This window comes from Palaemon carinicauda, chromosome 4 (genome assembly GCF_036898095.1).
Source record: "Palaemon carinicauda isolate YSFRI2023 chromosome 4, ASM3689809v2, whole genome shotgun sequence".
NCBI classification, from domain to species: Eukaryota; Metazoa; Arthropoda; class Malacostraca; order Decapoda; family Palaemonidae; genus Palaemon; species Palaemon carinicauda.
This window is the reverse complement of record NC_090728.1, coordinates 74,316,916-74,335,818: the sequence shown is the minus strand read 5'-3', so window position 1 is coordinate 74,335,818 and position 18,903 is coordinate 74,316,916. Positions and strand designations below refer to the sequence as shown.

The 18,903-nt window shown below is 39.4% G+C and overlaps 1 protein-coding gene across 1 annotated transcript in view; it reads left to right on the top strand.

Moving 5' to 3' along the window:
- Positions 1–18,903, top strand: part of kz (putative ATP-dependent RNA helicase kurz) — a 232,445-nt gene that overhangs the window by 196,794 nt on the left and 16,748 nt on the right. The window contains exons 9-11 of the mRNA XM_068371772.1: positions 820–1,015; positions 4,812–4,931; positions 17,085–17,351. Coding sequence (XP_068227873.1) covers positions 820–1,015; positions 4,812–4,931; positions 17,085–17,351 — 583 coding nt within the window. The remainder of the gene's footprint in view (positions 1–819; positions 1,016–4,811; positions 4,932–17,084; positions 17,352–18,903) is intronic.

Below are 18,903 nucleotides of genomic sequence, written 5' to 3'. Positions count from 1 at the left end.
CCTACTTATTCAAAATAAGGCGCCCCCGGGTAGCCAAAAGGCCAGTTTGGCAGTGACATCCTCCCCCCTAATGGGTGAATCGCCCCTAATAAATAGCGTATGTTTGTATTCCAGTTACGGAACAAATGACATTTGGAGATAATTTGTATTTTTCCTAACAATACAAACCTTTTGCTATTTATACAAGCTTAATTGCCAGACCTGTCCCCCTTGAAGTCCTATCTTCAAGCAAAGTGAGCTCATTCACAGGTATGTGTGTGGGAGGGGTAGCAAGACCATTACCTACCCCTGAAAGTCCTGCCTGCAATTGCAAAGTGGCTTAATATGGCTACTGTGGTGGATAGTTACACCTCGTTAAAAGTCTTCTAGCTAGTTTTAGCTATCGCCAAAATGTATCGCCATAGTAAAGAGCTTCAGGTTTGTATGGTTAGGAAAAATACATATTGTTTCCAAATTTTTCAAATTTATGTAGCCCTCATAGCTAGACAGCATTGTCGAGTTGAAACAAAATTATGAATTACATTCCCTGTTCATTCACACTCTGAAGAGGTTTAGCCTCTGCAATCAGTTGAATAGTAAATTATAAGCAATTTAGTTTTAAACCTTATTCCTATCTATTAGTTCTGAAGATAGATGTAAAAACTTTTGACAGATGGTGTGTATGAGGTATTTGAAAATATTTTATATTTTTAGAAAGTTATGTACTTTTACTGGTTATTTATCCTAAACAAGCATCTATTCCTGGTAATTTGTCCTAAACATGCATCTATTCTACTGTTTTACAAGCACTATATTCTTCAACTTATACAAATGTTTCAGCTATACGCCAGCATTTTTAGATGATGCCAACATAGAAATAGTGGACGGCCATCTTGATGATGTCAATAGCATCCATGAATATGATGATGAATTTGAGGTGAATGAACCAAGGAATGCTTTGAGCACTGAGGAAAATGAACAGCCTCTATATGTATTACCTTTATATTCAGTATTGCCACCAGACAAGCAACATTTGGTAAGTAGAAAAGTCTTTTCATAAATTTTTTCCTGCAGTGCAGTATTCATAACTTCATATTTTGTTAAGGTGTTGTATAATGATCATATGTAGTGGTTTGAAATTAACTTTGCTTACCAATACATGTTTATTTTTAAATGATGTTGATTATAGTAGCAATGCACCAAACGGACTTTATACTACAAACTTCCACCAATAAGGTATGCAAGAAAAAGTTTTGAAGAAGAAAAAACCTTTTGTCCCTACATGGTCATAACCATTGTCCTTTAGTAGGAGTATGATTTTAGCAAAGCTGTAAACACTGTAGTTAAAATTTCATAAGGTATCTGTAGTTATAAGTAGCGATTGGCAACCCGACTGACGATATGACTAAACTTGACTAATAACTTGACGTTTTTCATTGTGATTGGTTGGATTTGACTATGAAGAAACCAAGTGCAGGCATGCAGTCTTGCCCTAGTGTTTCTGACCGTAGGTGTGGATCTTTCATGAGCAGGAGCTCAGTGGATCCCCATTTATTGTGCCCTTCCATAGGCCATGACTGTAAAGAGTCATCGGGGTCATCGTCACAGTTGTTTGAGTATGGTAAGAGAAGGAAAATGATGGCTAAGCAAGATACTTCTCTGAGATCTTCCTCAAAGTTGAAAAGTTCTAAAACAATCTCTACCTCCTCTGGCACTCAGGCTTCCAAATCTCCTCCATTACCCTTACCTAGAGGGACGATGGAGAAGGATAGAGACCTTAGATTAACTTTATTGCAAGCTCTGAATGAGTTGATCCTATCTACTTCTAGAGAGGCCTAATCCCCAGCTAATTTAGAGTGAGCTTGATAATTTTTCAGTTGATGACCCCCAAGTGATAACACACTAAGGACATTGTGGCCATCCTTAGGGTTGGAGGGCATCCCATCAGTGTAGAAGATTACATTAGCTTTAGCTACCACTAAACCTAAATCTTCCTCAGCTGCCAACCCTTTTTTTGTAGCCCTGCAGAGATTGCAGAAGTGACCCCCTCATGTCAGCCATAGACATTGTAAGGTGCACTTGATGACTGAACCTCACCTTCCACAATTATCTCGTCAGCAGGTCAAAGAAGAGGACGTCCCTTCGTCCGTCCTCTCCAACTAGCCCAATGCATTCAACTTTGTCATCTGCGAAGGTGAATAATTCACTCATCACTGAGGCTAAGAAAAGCAGAAATCTGTAGTACTCTAAATGAGACCAGCCTCCCTAGAGAAGGTTCTCTCACCCTTCTCCTTCGAAGATTGTCCTTCAAAAGTATCATGTTCCAGGACCATAGATTTGGTATGCATGCACACCATTGCTGGCATGCTCTCACCTCTCAGTGCGGATGCTTCTAATAAGGTCATACCAGAATTTCATCTTGCAAGAGCACGCTTTCCTACCGGAACCATGGATAGCTCTATTACGCACCCACATTTTAACGCACATACTTCAAAGCAGTTTCACTCGTCATCTGACTCTAATGGTATTATTAGCACATATTTGGTGAGATACTCATGTTTCCTATTGAGCTCACACTTGTCAGATTTGGTGAATTTATGTACCTTTTACCTTAAGGGATCACGCTCAAAAGAGATTGCCGGTTCGCGCTCTTGCACATCCTTTGGTTCACTCTTACGCGCTTGCCTCTACACACTCATATGTGCTTACCTCGACATGCTCATACGTGCTCACCTTCAAGTGCTCATGGATTCTTTCCTATTAGTGCCTATTAGTGCTTACATATTCTAACCTGTAAAAGAATACTGGTGCTTGTATGTTAGCACTTTGGTACATCCACTTGTTAATGGTCGCTCCCGTTCTGCTACTAGTAATCACGCACAATCTCCTAGAACAAGGTAGTCCTTACAGGGTGTGTACTCTTCAGCTTATGAGTCCACGTCAAGTAATGAATAAGATTTGCCTTGGGAAGGTGCTCTTGTCGAAGAACTTACAGCCATTCTGGCACGCAAGCACTCTTCCCAGGAATCTTGTCCTTATAGAGATACAAGTGCAATTGTACTTGCAGCTCTTCGGTAAGAGCTTTCTCAGCAGAACTTTAAAGCTTTGTACATTCTTATTCCCCTATCTTGTGCTCTTTGATTAATGAACCCATGTCAGAGGTTTATTCTCCTGTTAGACATTTCCTGAACTGCCCAAGTGCACGATCACCTGCAGAATATCCATCGGCAGTCAGATCCTACCTTTCTAGACATGCACATTCACCTACAAGTGCTCAGGCTTCAGACCAAGGTTATTCTCCTTGGCTTAAGCACATCTTTGGATTCACACCATCAGTAGTGCATCTAAACTTTTCACCTTTTAGGGAGGTGACACGTGAAAACTCTCTGGATTTCTCAGTTCTCACACAACCACAACCATTCTAGGGTGCATTCTCCTTTATATGAATGGTAGGAATTTCTGTACCAGGCACAAAAAAAAAAAAAAAAGAGTACCAGACTTTAGGTTGCTAGCAGTGACCTAACGGTCTCCAGTTTGCAAGTGCTTCACTTACTGCAATCACGCAGTAGACATCCCATATACAGACTCCCCAAACGAAGCACTCACTGTGGATTGCAAGTACTCCCTTTCATGTGCACTCCATGAATAAACACACACTCTAGTTCAAGTGCGTCAGAAGATCCAAAACCATTCACCGGCTATGAGTTTTCCCTCTCCTAGGGATGTTGATTATCTGGATCAGGTAGCCCCCCCCTAGAACAGTTGGCAAGTGCATTGCAGTGCATATGAACCCTACTATAGAGGTATAATCACCTCACCGATTGTGATCACCTGAGAGTAAGCAAGGGCCAGACCACACACATCTTAGCAGTAGCAGAAACACTCCCTCTGAGGAATTTTCAGAGGCAGAGAAACTCCAATGTGACCCCAAGAAACAATGCACTCTTACCCCTTGGGTAGACCACATTCAACAGGCTTTAAAGCATACTCATCACTGAGAGCACACGGTCCTCATGGGTCATGAGACTTAGAAGATGATCCCACAAAATCGATACGAAGTACAGTCAGCCCTCGCTTTTCGTGATTTCGCCCGTTCGGGACACAGACAACCAACTGTATAACCTATTAAATATGAAATCACATATTTGAGTATTGTTCTCCTGTCTGGTGTTCGGCTGCTGATTCTCATCTTAATTTGTTGGACAGAAACTTACGGTCTATTAAATTTCTATTCCTGATTTAGATATTAATCTTTGGCACCGTCATTCAATTAGTTCATTATGCATGTTGCATAAGATTTTTCATAACTCTGACCATCCTTTACATTCAGGTTTCCCTGGACAATTCTATCCTGTTCGTAATACTAGGCAGGCAGTTAATTCTAATAGCCAGGCCTTCTCCATCATGAGGCTCAATACTACACAGTATTCTAGAAGTTTTATTCCAGCTGTGACCAAGTTGTGGAATGATCTTCCTAATCTGGTAGTTGAATCAGTAGAACTTCAAAAGTTCAAAGTTGGAGCAAATGTTTTTATGTTGACCAGGCTGACATGAGTCTTTTTATAGTTTATATAGGACATATCTGTTTTGACGTCACTGTTTTTAGAATGATTTATTGTTAATTTATTCTCATCATTTATTTATTTCCTTATTTCCTTTCCTCACTGGGCTATTTTTTCCTATTGGAGCCCTTGGGCCTATAGCATCTTGCTTTTCCAACTAGGGTTGTAGCTTGGCAAGTAATAATAATAATAATAATAATAATAATAATAATAATAATAATATTAAATTTCAGTTGCAGTTTTTATACATGTTGTTTATGCTTTTAACAGGTTTTCCAACCTCCACCAGAGGGCACCAGATTATGTGTAGTAGCAACTAATGTGGCTGAAACATCTCTTACTATTCCAAATATTAAGTATGTGGTTGACTCTGGAAAAGTTAAGAAAAAGGTTAGTTGTTGTGTTTATGAAATTTTCATTTTTAGATATTAAACTTAGCCGGTGAATATATAATAGCTGACGTCTCCGACGGCTCGACAGATTCCAAAAACTCGCGAGCGATCGCCGTGAAGGTTGCGGGTGTGACCACCAGCGCCGACTATCGACCAGATACCGCATATACTTGTCAATTTTTCCAGTTCTTCTCTGTCGGTCTTGTCGACAAGTTGGTTCCGCTCGCTTTATGACCTCGAGTTTTCGACCGAATTGGTGAAGTACTTGGTTTTGGTTTTATTGCTTTCGCCGTGTTGGATTATTCAATACTATCTTCAAAAGAAATGCTTTTGAAAGGAGAGGAAAAGTGTTTTGCCCTTGTTTTTTTTTTAATCTCTGGTTTTTCCATAGAGAAAAAATGGCCAACCCTTCCCTCAGTGTACGGAAGTGTGTTAAAGGCTTTTAGTAATTATTTTATCACTTTATAAATTATTGTTGATATTTATAGATTTACCTCTATATATTTTATATTTTATATCTCACCCGCCTTTATTAGGCCTCTTCGATTAGCTTTCCATTTATACTAAACATCAAGATAAATTTTATGTTTTTGTTTATATGCGGCCTTTACCTATTCTGTGTAGGCGGTCCTAACTTGGAAAACGAAGTTAAACAACGTTGAGCCCATTCAACTTTTATTTTTGTTTAGTTTAAAACAGTTGCTCTGTAAGAGTGATGAGATGAATATTTTTTAGAAAATATTTTAAGAAATATATTCTTTGAATAGTCTTCGTGCTGTTTTTTCAAAGATGAACTAACGTTTGGTTTATTTATGCTACGCAGTTTGCGCTCTATCGTTACGATAGAGAAAGAGAGAATCACGGTTTCACTTTGCAGAAAGAGTAAATCGATTTTGACGTTTTGTTCATTCTTCTTTCAAACTGAAGTGTTTTAGATACTAATTTAAAGGAACTTATTAATTTTCAATTTCTTAGTCCTTTCAGTTTTTTCCTTTAGTCAAATAACCTGTTATTGACGAAAGGTGAGTGGGCCATTCTCTTGTGAGTGACAAGAGAGAGAGAGAGAGAGAAAGAGAGAACGATCCGATCTTTATTCTCGTCCCAAGTCTCTGTACAAGGAGTTTGGGAGCGAGTAACGTTGTTCTCGATTCAGTTTTTTACTCTCGTCCCAAGGCGCTGTACCGTGAGAGATTGAAAACGTAGTCCTTCGTGAACTAGTGTTTAGTCTCCTCCCCAGTCACTGATCTTTTTAACTTTATATATTTCCGTTTTATTCGATACATATGTATATGTTTATTGATTTTTGCATGTGTGTTTCATTTTGTACTAATGTGCTTACATTATACGACTCATTTCGCAATTCTAACCTTTTGATGTAAGGGAGAATTGCGTGCTTCAGGTAGAAATCAGTTTTATTCATGTCTAATGTGAAATTATTAAAAAATGCGATATCAGTGAAGTAAGTGCAAAAAACATATTCTGTGTTGCGGAGGGTTCGTTTGTTCGTGCTTGTCACTTGCCTAGTCCGAGACCTCTTTCAGGCTCCCCTGCACCAGGGAGAAGGAATGTCGTAGGACCTAAGGGAGTGAGGAGTGTAAACCAACGAACAGACGTTCCCTCAAAGGTATCAGACGTTGCTCGGCAAGCACGTCCTTGCCATAAGACAGGAGAGACGAAGTTTCTCCTCGTCTTCCGATGATTCGTCTCTTTAAAAGCCTGGGCGTCAAGTTTCGAGACGGTTGAAACGTTTATTAGTTCCTTCAGAACAAGTTCAACGTCCTAGCTGTAGTCATAATAAGAGTTCCGTTCATAGCGATGACGTTCATGTACAGACGTTTCTGCCACAGACTCGACGTGACGTTGAGCGGTAGACACCGTAGACACAACGTGACATCGAGTGTCAGTCACCGTAGTCTCGATATAGCATCGATCAGCAGTCACTGCTGTTTACTACGTGACGTTTGAACGTCAGCCACCGCAGTCACAGGTTGATCCGAAGTTAAGTGTTTTGCAAGATATGCTGTTAAAGCTTTCTTCTTCAATAGAAGCTTTCGATCCTGTTCCTGTGCGAAAGGATCCTTTGCTTTTTGTACGTCACGGTTCTGGGATACGTGATTCGGGTCTTCAACCTTCTAAACGAGCTTTGTTATGCCACGCTGACGTTATCTCTAGTGACAGCTTTGCTGTTAAGCGAGATGCGGAGCATAAATCTCGATGTAACTTTGATCGCTTTGAACGTCAGCCAACGCAGTCACAGCGTGACGTTGAGATGCAGACACCGCAGACACGACGTGACGTTGAGCGGTAGACACTGTAGACATGACGTGACGTCGAGGGTCAGTCATCGTTGTCACGATATAGCATCGGACAGCAGTCACCGCTGTTACTACGGGACGTTTGAACGTCAGTTACTTCTGTCACGACGTGTAGTAGAATAACATTCTCTGCAGTCACAACGTGACATCGACCCTCCAACTTTAACTTCTGTTCATATACAAGTTGATGTAGCCTGTCAGGCTTTTCCTTCACGTCATTCTGAATATAAATCTCCTTCTCGCAAGACTTTAGATTTATCAGATGATGTGCCTTCTGAAGAAGTTGATGACCCCCTTTCAACTAATGTACCTTTGGGGAGTCATTCAGAAGAGGAATAACCTAGGGTGGTCCAACAATCCCTTGTATTTTAATTATGAATTTCTTTAGTGAAATTTTGTCCTACTCGTTTTGTAACAGCTGCTCCGCCGTCTGAGTTTACTCTTGGCATGACTTTCTTCGACTCCTACTTTTACGAAGTCAGTTCTCTCTTGTTCTTCCAAGAGGGCCATGCTCTTACTGGGAGACTGGTTGGAATCCAGGATAAGTTTAGGAAAGTCTGCTTTTGCTTTTCCTCCTTCTTAATTAGCTTCTCGCTCGGGCATCTGGTGTGACACAGGAGAAGCTCGAGGAGAAGTTCTCAGCTTGGGAGTACCTGCCTCTGCCCAGGGAGACTTCTTAAGCCTTGTGGACTCTCCTCGTCGTCTAGCCATGAGACGCTCCAAGATTTTATGGTCGGCTTCAGAGCTAGACCATCTCCTGTTAGAAGTTTTTTCGAGCGTTTGAAGTTTTTATTTGTTGGATTGGTCCCTGGGAGCCTTAAGTAAGAAGGTCTCTCCAGCTGTCAATGTATTGCTGTACAATTATGTCATGCATGAACAAGGCTATCAGGGATGGCTCCAATGATCTGGCAGCCATGTTCACTGCAGGAACAAGGCTATCAGGGATGGCTCCAATGATCTGGCAGCCACTTTCACTGCAGGAGTACTTAAGATGTAAGTGCGCTCAATGGGTTCATTGTCAAGACAAACTTCACGATGAAGACCACCAAATCTGTCTTGGCAGCAGTAAGGGAAGGCGACTGGATGGTCTCTCTCGACCTTCAGGATGCATACTTCCACATCCCGATTCATCCAAACTTTCAACAACATCTGAGGTTTGTGGACGGGAAAGTAATGTACCAATTTCGAGCACTGTACTTCGGCCTCATTCCTGCTCCTCTTGTTTTTACAAGGCCCTTGCAAAATGTAGCAAGCTTTCTACATTTTTTGAGGATTCAGAGCCTCCCTTTATTTTGACGACTGGCTAATCAGGGCGTCGTCATTAAATCGCTGTCTGGAGAGCCTCTAATGGACATTAGACCTAACCAAGGAGCTAGGTCTCATAGTGAACGTAGAGAAGTCGTAACTTACAGTACCCCATCCCAGACTATTCTTTATTTGGGAATGGAGATACAGTGTCGGATTTTTCGGGCCTTTTCGTCTCCCACAAGAATGGAACAAGCTCTGTTAAAAGTCCTTCACTTGCAAGAGAAAAACAGTTGCTCTGTAAGAGTTTGAACTAGCCTCGTGGGAACTCTTTCATCGCTGGAGTAGTTTATCTCTCTGGGGAGACTCAACCTTTGCCCTCTCCAATTTCACCTAAACCATTGGAACAAGGAGAAGGGCTTAGAGAGTATCTCTTTCCCAATCTCCAACTCAGTCTAGACATGTCTGACTTGGTGGGACAGCTATGGATGACATGGGGTCAACCCACCATAGATCTTTTTGCGACTTCACTGACAAAGAGGCTCTCGACTTACTGCTTTCCAGTTCCAGATCCAGAGGCAGCCCACATAGACGCTTTCCTGCTGGACTGGTCTCACCTGGACGTTTGTGCCTTTCCACCTTTCAAGATCCTAAACAAGGTGCTGCAGAAGTTCACCTCTCACGAAGGGACCAGGTTGATGTTGGTTGCTCCACGCTGGCCCGCGAGAGAGTGGTTCACAGAGGTACTTCTATGGCTGGTAGACGTTCCAAGAAGTCTGCCGTTGCGGATGGATCTCTTGCGACAGCTTCACGTAAAGAGATTTCATCAAAGCCTCCCCACGCTTCGTCTAACTGCCTTCAGACTATCGAAAGACTCTCTTGAGCTCGAGGGTTTTTCGAAGGAGGCAGCTAGAGCGATCGCGAGGGCTAGAAGATCCTCTGCCATCAGGATCTATCAGTCGAAATGGGAGGTATTTAGAGACTGGTGCAAGTCCTCCTCTATTTCCTCTTCCAAGTGCCTCTGTAGCGCAGATTACGGATTTTCTGCTTTATCTGAGAAACGGTCGCTCCCTCTCTGCATCCACCATTAAAGGCTACAGAAGCATGTTAGCTTCTGTTTTCAGGCATAGGGGTTTGGATCTTTCTAATAACAAAGATCTCCAAGACATGCTTAAGTCTTTCGAGACTTCCAAGGAGCGTCATATTTCGACTCCTGCTTGGAACTTGGACGTGGTCCTACGGTTCCTTATGTCAAACAGGTTTGAACCATTAAATTCAGCCTCCCTGAAGGATCTTACCCTTAAGACACTTTTTTTTGGTGTGCTTGGCTTCGGCTAAAAGGGTTAGTGAGATACATGCTTTTAGCAATAACATCGACTTCTCCACTAATAAAGCAGTATGCGCTCTTCAACTTGTTTTTTGGCCAAGAATGGACTTCCGTCTCGTCCTTGGCCTAAATCATTTGATATCCCCAGTCTTTCTGAGATTGTGGGGAATGAAGTTGAAAGAGTGCTGTGCCCCGTTAGAGCTCTTAAGTTTTATTTATACAGAGCTAAACCGCTACGAGGTTGTTCAGAGGCTTTATGGTGCTCTGTTAAAAAGCCCTCTTTGCCCATGTCTAAGAATGCGTGGTCTTATTAATTAGACTTTTGATTCGGGAGGCACACTCTCATTTAAGTGAGAAGGATCGTAATTTACTTAAAGTCAAGGCTCATGAAGTCAGAGCGATAGCAACTTCAGTAGCGTTTAAGCAAAATAGATCCATTAAAAGTATTAGGGATGCGACCTTTTGGAGAGGCAAGTCGGTATTCGCTTCATATTACTTGAAAGATGTCCAGACTCTTTATGAGGACTGCTACACACTGGGACCATTCGTAGCAGCGAGTGCAGTAGTGGGTGAAGGCTCTACCACTACATTCCCTTAATCCCAATATCCTTTTAATCTACTCTTGAAATTTTTAATCTTATTTTGGGTTGTACGGGAGACTAAGAAGTCTTTCGCAATCTTTTTGATTTAGCGGGTGGTCAAAATGTTGTTTCTTGAGAGCGCCCAGATTAAGGGTATTGATGAGGTCCTGTTATAGGGGTGTTCGGCCTGGATATAACAGCTCCTGGGAGTCTTTCAGCATCCTGAGAGGAGGGCTGGGCTACGTGAGGAAAGCAGACTAATGAGGCAAAGTAATCATCAGAGTCAGCTTCCTTACCAGGTACCTATACTTAAGTTGGTTTTTTATGAGATAATTGTCAAAAAACTCTTGAGCATATACGCCTTTATTGTATTAATACTGGTCTCTACCCACCACCATGGGTGTGAATCAGCTATTATATATTCACCGGCTAAGTTTAATATTTAAAAATGATATTTTGATTATAAAATAAATTTTTGAATATACTTACCCGGTGAATATATAAATTAAAGGCCCTCCCTTCCTCCCTGATAGAGACCCAGCGGACTGAGAAGAACTGGAGAAATTGACAAGTATATGCGGTATCTGGCCGATAGTCGGCGCTGGTGGTCACACCCGCAACCTTCACGGCGATCGCTCGCGAGTTTTTGGAATCTGTCGAGCCGTCGGAGACGTCAGCTATTATATATTCACCGGGTAAGTATATTCAAAAATTTATTTTATAATCAAAATATCATTTTATTACTATGAAATTAATTCCCTTATGTACTGTGTATTGTATTATATTGTTGTATTACAGTCGTACCTCAGTTTTCATATTTGAAGTTGCTATTTTTGTTATTTACTAGGGAGATCCAAGATATTTAAGTAAACTTTTTTATTTTTCCTTGACAATCACGATGTTCTGTCTGTCATGATGAGAGTGCTTTGTGACATTTTTGTTTCCCTTCTTCACCCCACAATTCACTTTGACTTAGATATTCACTTATAACAAATCAGTTTTAACTTTTTTTAATTCAAAATCTTGATTTTGAGATTTTAAAGAATATTTTTTTGTTCCGAAACTGGAATACAAACTAAAGCTATTTATTGGGGTATTACTTTCAGCGAAGCTGAAAGGACGTTCGCTGAAAGGACTAACCATTAGAATTTAACTCGGGTTAATTACCCATCTTGCTAGTTAAGGGGGGCAGTATGTGGTAGCTAGCTACCACTCTCACCCACACACGTAGGGCTAAGCTTCATTTTGCTTTTGGCTCGGATAGAGAACGGTTGTTACCGCTCTTCCTCCTTTCTATCAATTTGGACTGCCATTAATCTGTTTTGTCTTTTTCTTATTCAGTGTGAGTGTGTGTGTGTGTGTGTGTGTGTGCGTGTGTGTGCTGACTTCTTCCACCCGCCATGCGTACCTGCCTTGGTTCAGAGGATACAGATCCTCACAATCTTTGTCTCGTCTGCAGAGGTCAATGCTGTGATAAAACAAACAAGTGTAATGAGTGCCATGAGTAGTCTGCCTCCCAGTGGGAAAGATTTGGGCATAGGTGGAAGAAGAAGTCTTAGCGGGACTCTCTTCCTTCGAAGACTGCTTCAAAGCAAAAGAAACCCAAGGCTTCTTCCTCCGCTTCCCTACCTATTTTCCAAAGCTCCTACTTAGACGGCTTCCTCCAGGGGGCCGACGAGTAGCAGTGTGGGCCGTTTAACCCTTGGTCAACCTCGGTTATCGAGAGACGGTGCTGCCTCCCCTAGAGAGGTGGCCCTGGGCCCTCCCCCGGAGTGAAGTCTTACTTCATTCTCCTTTGTTACAGATGTGGCCTTTGTTGGATTTGCCCGGTTCTCCTTTCAAGGAGGCGTTGCTGTGGGTCTTGCACCAGGATGCTGATCTACAGCAGTCGTCAGCATCAAACGTCAACCCTTAGACCTTCGTCGACGGGGTAGTTTCGGAGGTCTTGTCTGCTGCCCTGCTAGTGGATCCTGTGGCTGCATTTTCTACTTCATGTGCCAAGGTCTGCACTCCTTCCCCTGACAACCCTCTTAACGAGTGATTGCCTCGATGAAGTCATTGAGATTCAGCATGGCATATCATTCCCCTGCTGAAGCTTGGTGACGGGGAAGAGGGCTCTCGAACTTGGGAAAATTGCTCCCCAGTTTGAATCTAAATTTCTCTCTCACTGATCTTTTTCTTCCTCTTAATATTGCTTCGACCTTCTCCTAATTTTATAAACTGTCTTTTGTGTTATTGTCCCAACTCTATGAGAAAAGTTTCCCTTATTATATGTGTGTATATATTATGAATATATATATATATATATATATATATATATATATATATATATATATATATATATATACAGTGAACCCTCGTTTATCGCGGTAGATAGGTTCCAGACGCGGCCGCGATAGGTGAAAATCCGCGAAGTAGTGACACCATATTTACCTATTTATTCAACATGTATATTCAGACTTTTAAAACCTTCCCTTGTACGTAGTACTGTTAACAAACTACCCTTTAATGTACAGAACACTTAATGCATGTACTACAGTACCCTAAACTAAAACAGGCACAAATATTAAAGGTGATTTTATATCATGCATTTCCTAAACATGCTTAAAAGCACGATAAAAAATGGCAACCAATGTTTTGTTTACATTTATCTCTGATCCTAATGAAGAAACAAACTGGAGGTAGAGCTTTGCTTATTACCCAGACATATTTCCCATACTTTTCCCTTAGAACTACATCACATCTTCCTACTTTATATATATATATATATATATATATATATATATGTGTGTGTGTGTGTACTGTATATATATATATATCTATATGTATACACATATACATACCTACATATATACATAAATACATGCATACATATATATATATATATATATATATATATATATATATATATATATATATATGGGTTATGGAAAAAATCCGCGAAGTGGTGAATCCGCGATGGTCGAACCGCGAAGTAGCGAGGGTTCACTGTATATATATATATATATATATATATATATATATATATGTATGTATATATATATATATATATATATATATATATATATATATATATATATATGTATATATATATATATATATATATATATATATATATATATATATAATTTTTTTTCTTTAATTTTGGCTTGTATGTTTCTACATCCACTATAGCTGCTGGCATGAGTGCTTCTACATCCGTTATTGTTGCCTGATTCGATGAATGGGAAGAGGTGTCACGATTGGGAGGTATTTGCATTTAAAGCTATATGTTAGAGTATTGGATGATCTCAGCCATCCCGAAGATGGTTCGGACCTTTTTGGCAGAACTATTCTAAAGTGTTGGGTCTTTGGAATCCAGGGGGATCCAATGCTTGGGGAAGGACTCTCGGTTTTTGGCCAGAAGTCTGTCATCACAGATATGGGGAGGATGATTCCATAGTTTTTTGGTCTCAATCTTAACAGGCGGGTTCAGCTTATGCCTGTGCCTCTATATCTGTTTTGGTGCTATCCTTCGAGTAGGGTATGGAGTGGACCATCTGGGAAGTATACTCTCATTGTGCCAATAGTGGAGAGTGCAAATTTCCTTTCCGACATGTGATGCCATAGTATTCTCGGGCAGGTAAATCAAACTCACCTCTTTTCTAACCTCAACACACTTATGGATTCTTCAAACAACGGATCCCCATCCCCTGGATACGATTACTCTCCCCCCGGCACTGTTGAAAACCTCTGGCAACTCTATTAAGGAAAATTCTGTTGATTACCTCAGAATTGGAAAGGACCATTCTACTGATATTCCAAAATTGAGTAATTTGGGTAACATGAGAAAACTTCACATTCTTCATATTACCCAAATTCCAATCGACACAAACTATGATAATCTATATAAAGCATTTGTGTGCTATGGATGTATAAAAGAAATAAGGATGAAACTTGAAGATGATAAATGGGATTCATGGATATCTTACAGTAGTCATGATGAAGCATTTAAAGCAGTAAGTAACATGAATAATATTAAAATTAATAACTTGAATATTAAAATTAATAACTTGAATAATATTAAAATTAATAAATTGAATATTATGGCTGCAATGCAATAATGTACCATATGATTTTGATGTATATAGGCCTGCCGACTGGTTTGAATAAGACGCTGAATTAGTTATGCATTCCCAGAGAAAGCCAAACCCACCAATGTGGCTTGTAGCTGAATCAAAGGAGGTTACAGGGAATTATTTTAAAATATGTAAACTACTTCAGAAAAAAAGTAGGAACTATTGCACTGGGAGATATATCTCATTTTGGAAAAAATAGTTTCCTTATCCATGCCAAATCAAGCACAATCTCTAATACTGTCCAACCTAAATACAACTAATGATGATATTAAGTTATATGTCAAACCCCACATAAATTTTAGTTACAGAAGAGGAGTAGTTTTTAAAAGAGATCTGTATGAATTTACAGAGGAGGAGATACTGGCCATGTGTCCACTAAATGTATGGAAAGTTCACAAAGTCCCAGGTACATCAATGATTATACTTACTTTCCAGGATGCTGATGTACCTTTCCATATTTTTGTTGAAAATGAAATGATTGAAGTACGACCATTCAAGCAGAAGCCATTGCAGTGTTTTAACTTTTTTAGATTTGGACACCCGTCTAAAGTTTGCAAAAATGAGAGAATATGGGTTATATGCTCCAAAATCTTACCATGGAAATGTGGACTTGGAGAGAGGTGTTTAAATTGCAACTCTAATCATAAATCCACAGACAAGAGCTGCGAGTCATTCACACAAATAACCCGTTCAAGTGGTTAGGCAGAGTTGCCTCCTCGCAATTAAAATCTAAGGGCTACATCCAGCTGCCACTTGAATAACTCTAGATTTGTATTAGGAAAAAATACAAATTATCTCTGAATTTGTCATATTTGAGAGCAAACCCCTCAGAAGGATATTGGGAATTAAATGTCAGGACAGTATTAGAAATGAAGCTACAGTAATACCTTGAGATACGAGCTCAATACGTTCCTGGACCCGAGCTTGTATGTCAATTCGCTCGTATCTTGGATCAATTTTTCCCATGTAAAATAACTAAAGAAAAGTTTATCTGTTCCAACCCTCTGAAAAAACACCTAAAAACAGTATATTACAGTAGATAAACATGTTTTTAATTGTTCTAATTCACAACCTATGCTCACAAAATAACAAATACCTATGTACTGGTTATGATCTGCAATAAAATTTGACATTATTATGGAGTTCTTACCTTCGAGACAGACGGTAGCGGCTAACGGCGGTGTGTGCGGAGGAGGAGGGAGAGAGAAAGGGGAGGAGAGAGACTTGACGGCAACACGTTCGGTACACTACACTTTTGTAACACTACGTAACATAACTTAAACTTGAAATTTAACTTAAATGAAATTAGCTTACTGTACACTCACTTAAAAATAAATGTTAATCTTACGTTACACTAAACTTAATTCTAATTATGTTTAATTTTCATTTTTCCTTTATCCGTATTAAAAGGAGCCTCTCCATCTCGTCATGAATATCACCGCGCAGCTTAGAAAGGATGGTTAGTCCTTTGGAAGGCTTGGTGCTCGTTATAACATCCTTCTTCTTGATGATGGTACATATTGTTGATGTACTCCTCTCATATTGGCGAGCCAGCTCAGTCACTCGTACGCCAATCATGTTTTTCAATTATTTCATGCTTTATCTCGATTGTCATCATATGTTTTTTCTTTTCACTACCCTTGTTTGTGCTCGCTTGCTTTGGACCCATTGCTTATTCACTGAATTCTGTACTGATTAACGCAAAAAACACGTAAAAAATGCAATCACTACGGCCGATGCTCGGAGATAACTTTACGCGACGCATAGGGAACTGTCTCATATCTCAAATTTGTTTTGTATCTGGGGGCAAAAATGTCCTCGAAACTTTCCTCGTATCTCAAATTTCTCGTATATTGGGACACTCATATGTCAAGGTATTACTGTATGAGAGATTACTCGAGTGCCATATGTGGATGAGACCATGATGATGGAGATGGTTTGGGCATGCTCTTCGTACACCCCAGGAGAGATTAGTTCACCAAACGTTCAGCTGGTCTCCACAAGGCACTAGAAGCGTTGGAAGACCTAGGCCTACATGGATGAGGACTCTGAAGTGCAAAGTTAGAGATGATGAATGGAGAAGTAGTGAATTAAAAGCTCAAGATAGAGACGACTGGCAAAATCTAAATGAGGCTTTTTGCCTCAATAGACGTAGGAGGAGATGATGAAATTTTATAAGATTTATTATTTCATTACCAATCTAATATTCATGTACAGTATATACCCTTCCACCTTCCCACTATTTATTTGGCTCAGATGCAAATAGGAGATGATTATCAACAAATGCTAATGGTTTACAATAGTGGTGAGAGGTGTGAATAACCTAGATAGGCTGTTCTAAATCTAGGGAAACGTGTTTCTACATTTTATTGTTGTCAAGCTATCCCTTGAAGCATGTGAATATGTGTTGGTTATTGAAATAGATTTTATGGAAATTAATGTCTTTTAAATCAGGATTGGAGTATTTTGTATTCATGATGACTACAAATTTAGGATTAAGTACTGTAGGTTGTGGTTTGTATTGCTAATTCTTTTTTAAACTACATTTTTGATATATTATTGCAGGTTTATGATAAAGTAACTGGAGTGTCCATGTTTCATATTACCTGGACATCACAAGCCTCAGCGAGTCAAAGGGCTGGTCGTGCAGGACGTACTGCTCCAGGCCATTGTTATCGACTCTACTCTTCAGCAGTCTTTGACCAGGAATTTGAAAAATTTTCTGAAGCGGAAATTCAACAACGCCCTATTGATGATATAATTCTGATTATGAAATCTATGAATCTTCCTGTTATCAATTTTCCTTTTCCAACACCCCCTGATTACATCCAGGTGAGCAGAGTTGTTATTTGCATGTACAAATTTCTATGAACTTGCTACTAACATATGAGGGATCACTACAATTATCAAATAACTTAGCAGTGACAAAGCCTTCCTTACTATTCATTACCTTTACTTCACCTATTTGTAATATACAGAAGATCATCAACTTACCAACTTAATTAGTTCCAAGAAGCTGTTTGTAAGTCAATGTTTTTAAATTTTGGCTTAGGGTAGGCCTAACCTGAATCCCATGGCTATGAGTTCCAGCCACAAAAGTCCACAAATAGTTGGGTTTAAGGGGGCCGGATGGCTAATGCTGTTTTTTAAGGACAGACTTAGACATTCATACCACTTAATAAGGGGATTTTGGACATCTCCAACCTGCATAGGACTTTTGCCTCTGACCTTTGGTTTTGCGACAACAGAGGAATTTAACGTGAAAATGAGTGTTTTTCAAATTCTATCGCCTCCCTTGATAATCAATGTAAAGACCTTGGATTACTCCCCTATATAGACCTGATGTAGACCTCCAATCAAATGAAGTTTTTTTTTCTGAAAGTTTTTTTTTTTTTTTTTTTTTTTTTTTTTTTTTTGGCCAGATATGAATTTTTTCATTATGGTAAAAAATTAACCCTAAAAATCAGGAAAAAAAAAATATGGAATAAAAATTGGAAAAAGGCTACATTTGATTGTTTTATGATGTCTTTCAAAGTTATATACTAAATTTCAATGCTTTATTTTCAAACCTTATGGAGAAGATAGAATATGGAGGTCAACACGAATAGTTTTGAGATACTGGCGTTCAAAGTTTTTCTTAGTACTTTTACAAAGACAATTGTAATAAATCATGATTGTTATGGATTTTGTTACTTTTTTATATTAATAAACGAAAACAAAGTCATTTATCAAAATTTAGTCATAAATGAAGATCCCTTTGCTCAGTATCTTGCTTCTTTAGGCTAGACGGTTGGTCTTTTATCATCCCTCTCCTTCACTAAATCCGCTAATATCACCGATCTACCCACTTCTGAACTCTTGTTAGAACAAATTTTCTCCTTCCTTTTGTTAGCGAGATGTTGAAATTTTCTTTTCCTCTTTGGTATGATGAAATTCTTGATGAAACCCAGAACAAGAGACGTAAAAGCGAGTGAATGTCAGAGGTCAAACTCAAACATGTACACTCCCTGATGTTTGTGGTAGAACTGAAGGCTGAAGGGTGTAATTACCATGTAATACTTTGTCTTGTGACTCATGGAATCTATACAGATGCCATTGCTCACAATTTGTTTTATAATAAAACGTAATAATTATAAAAATTTACGATAACAGAATAAATACTGCATTTTCTTGTAGGGAACAATGTTTTTGGTTTATTGAGTTACGTTTACTAATTACTCTGTAACTATGAAAGTAAGAGGAATTTTGACAAAATATTTCGTGTACATATTCTCCATTGCCATATGAAGCTCCGTGAATTTTTTCAAGATTTTGTGTTTTTCGTCCTTTACCCCCTTATATTGGCATAGCGACCGTGCCCCTTAATATGAAATAGATATCAGGT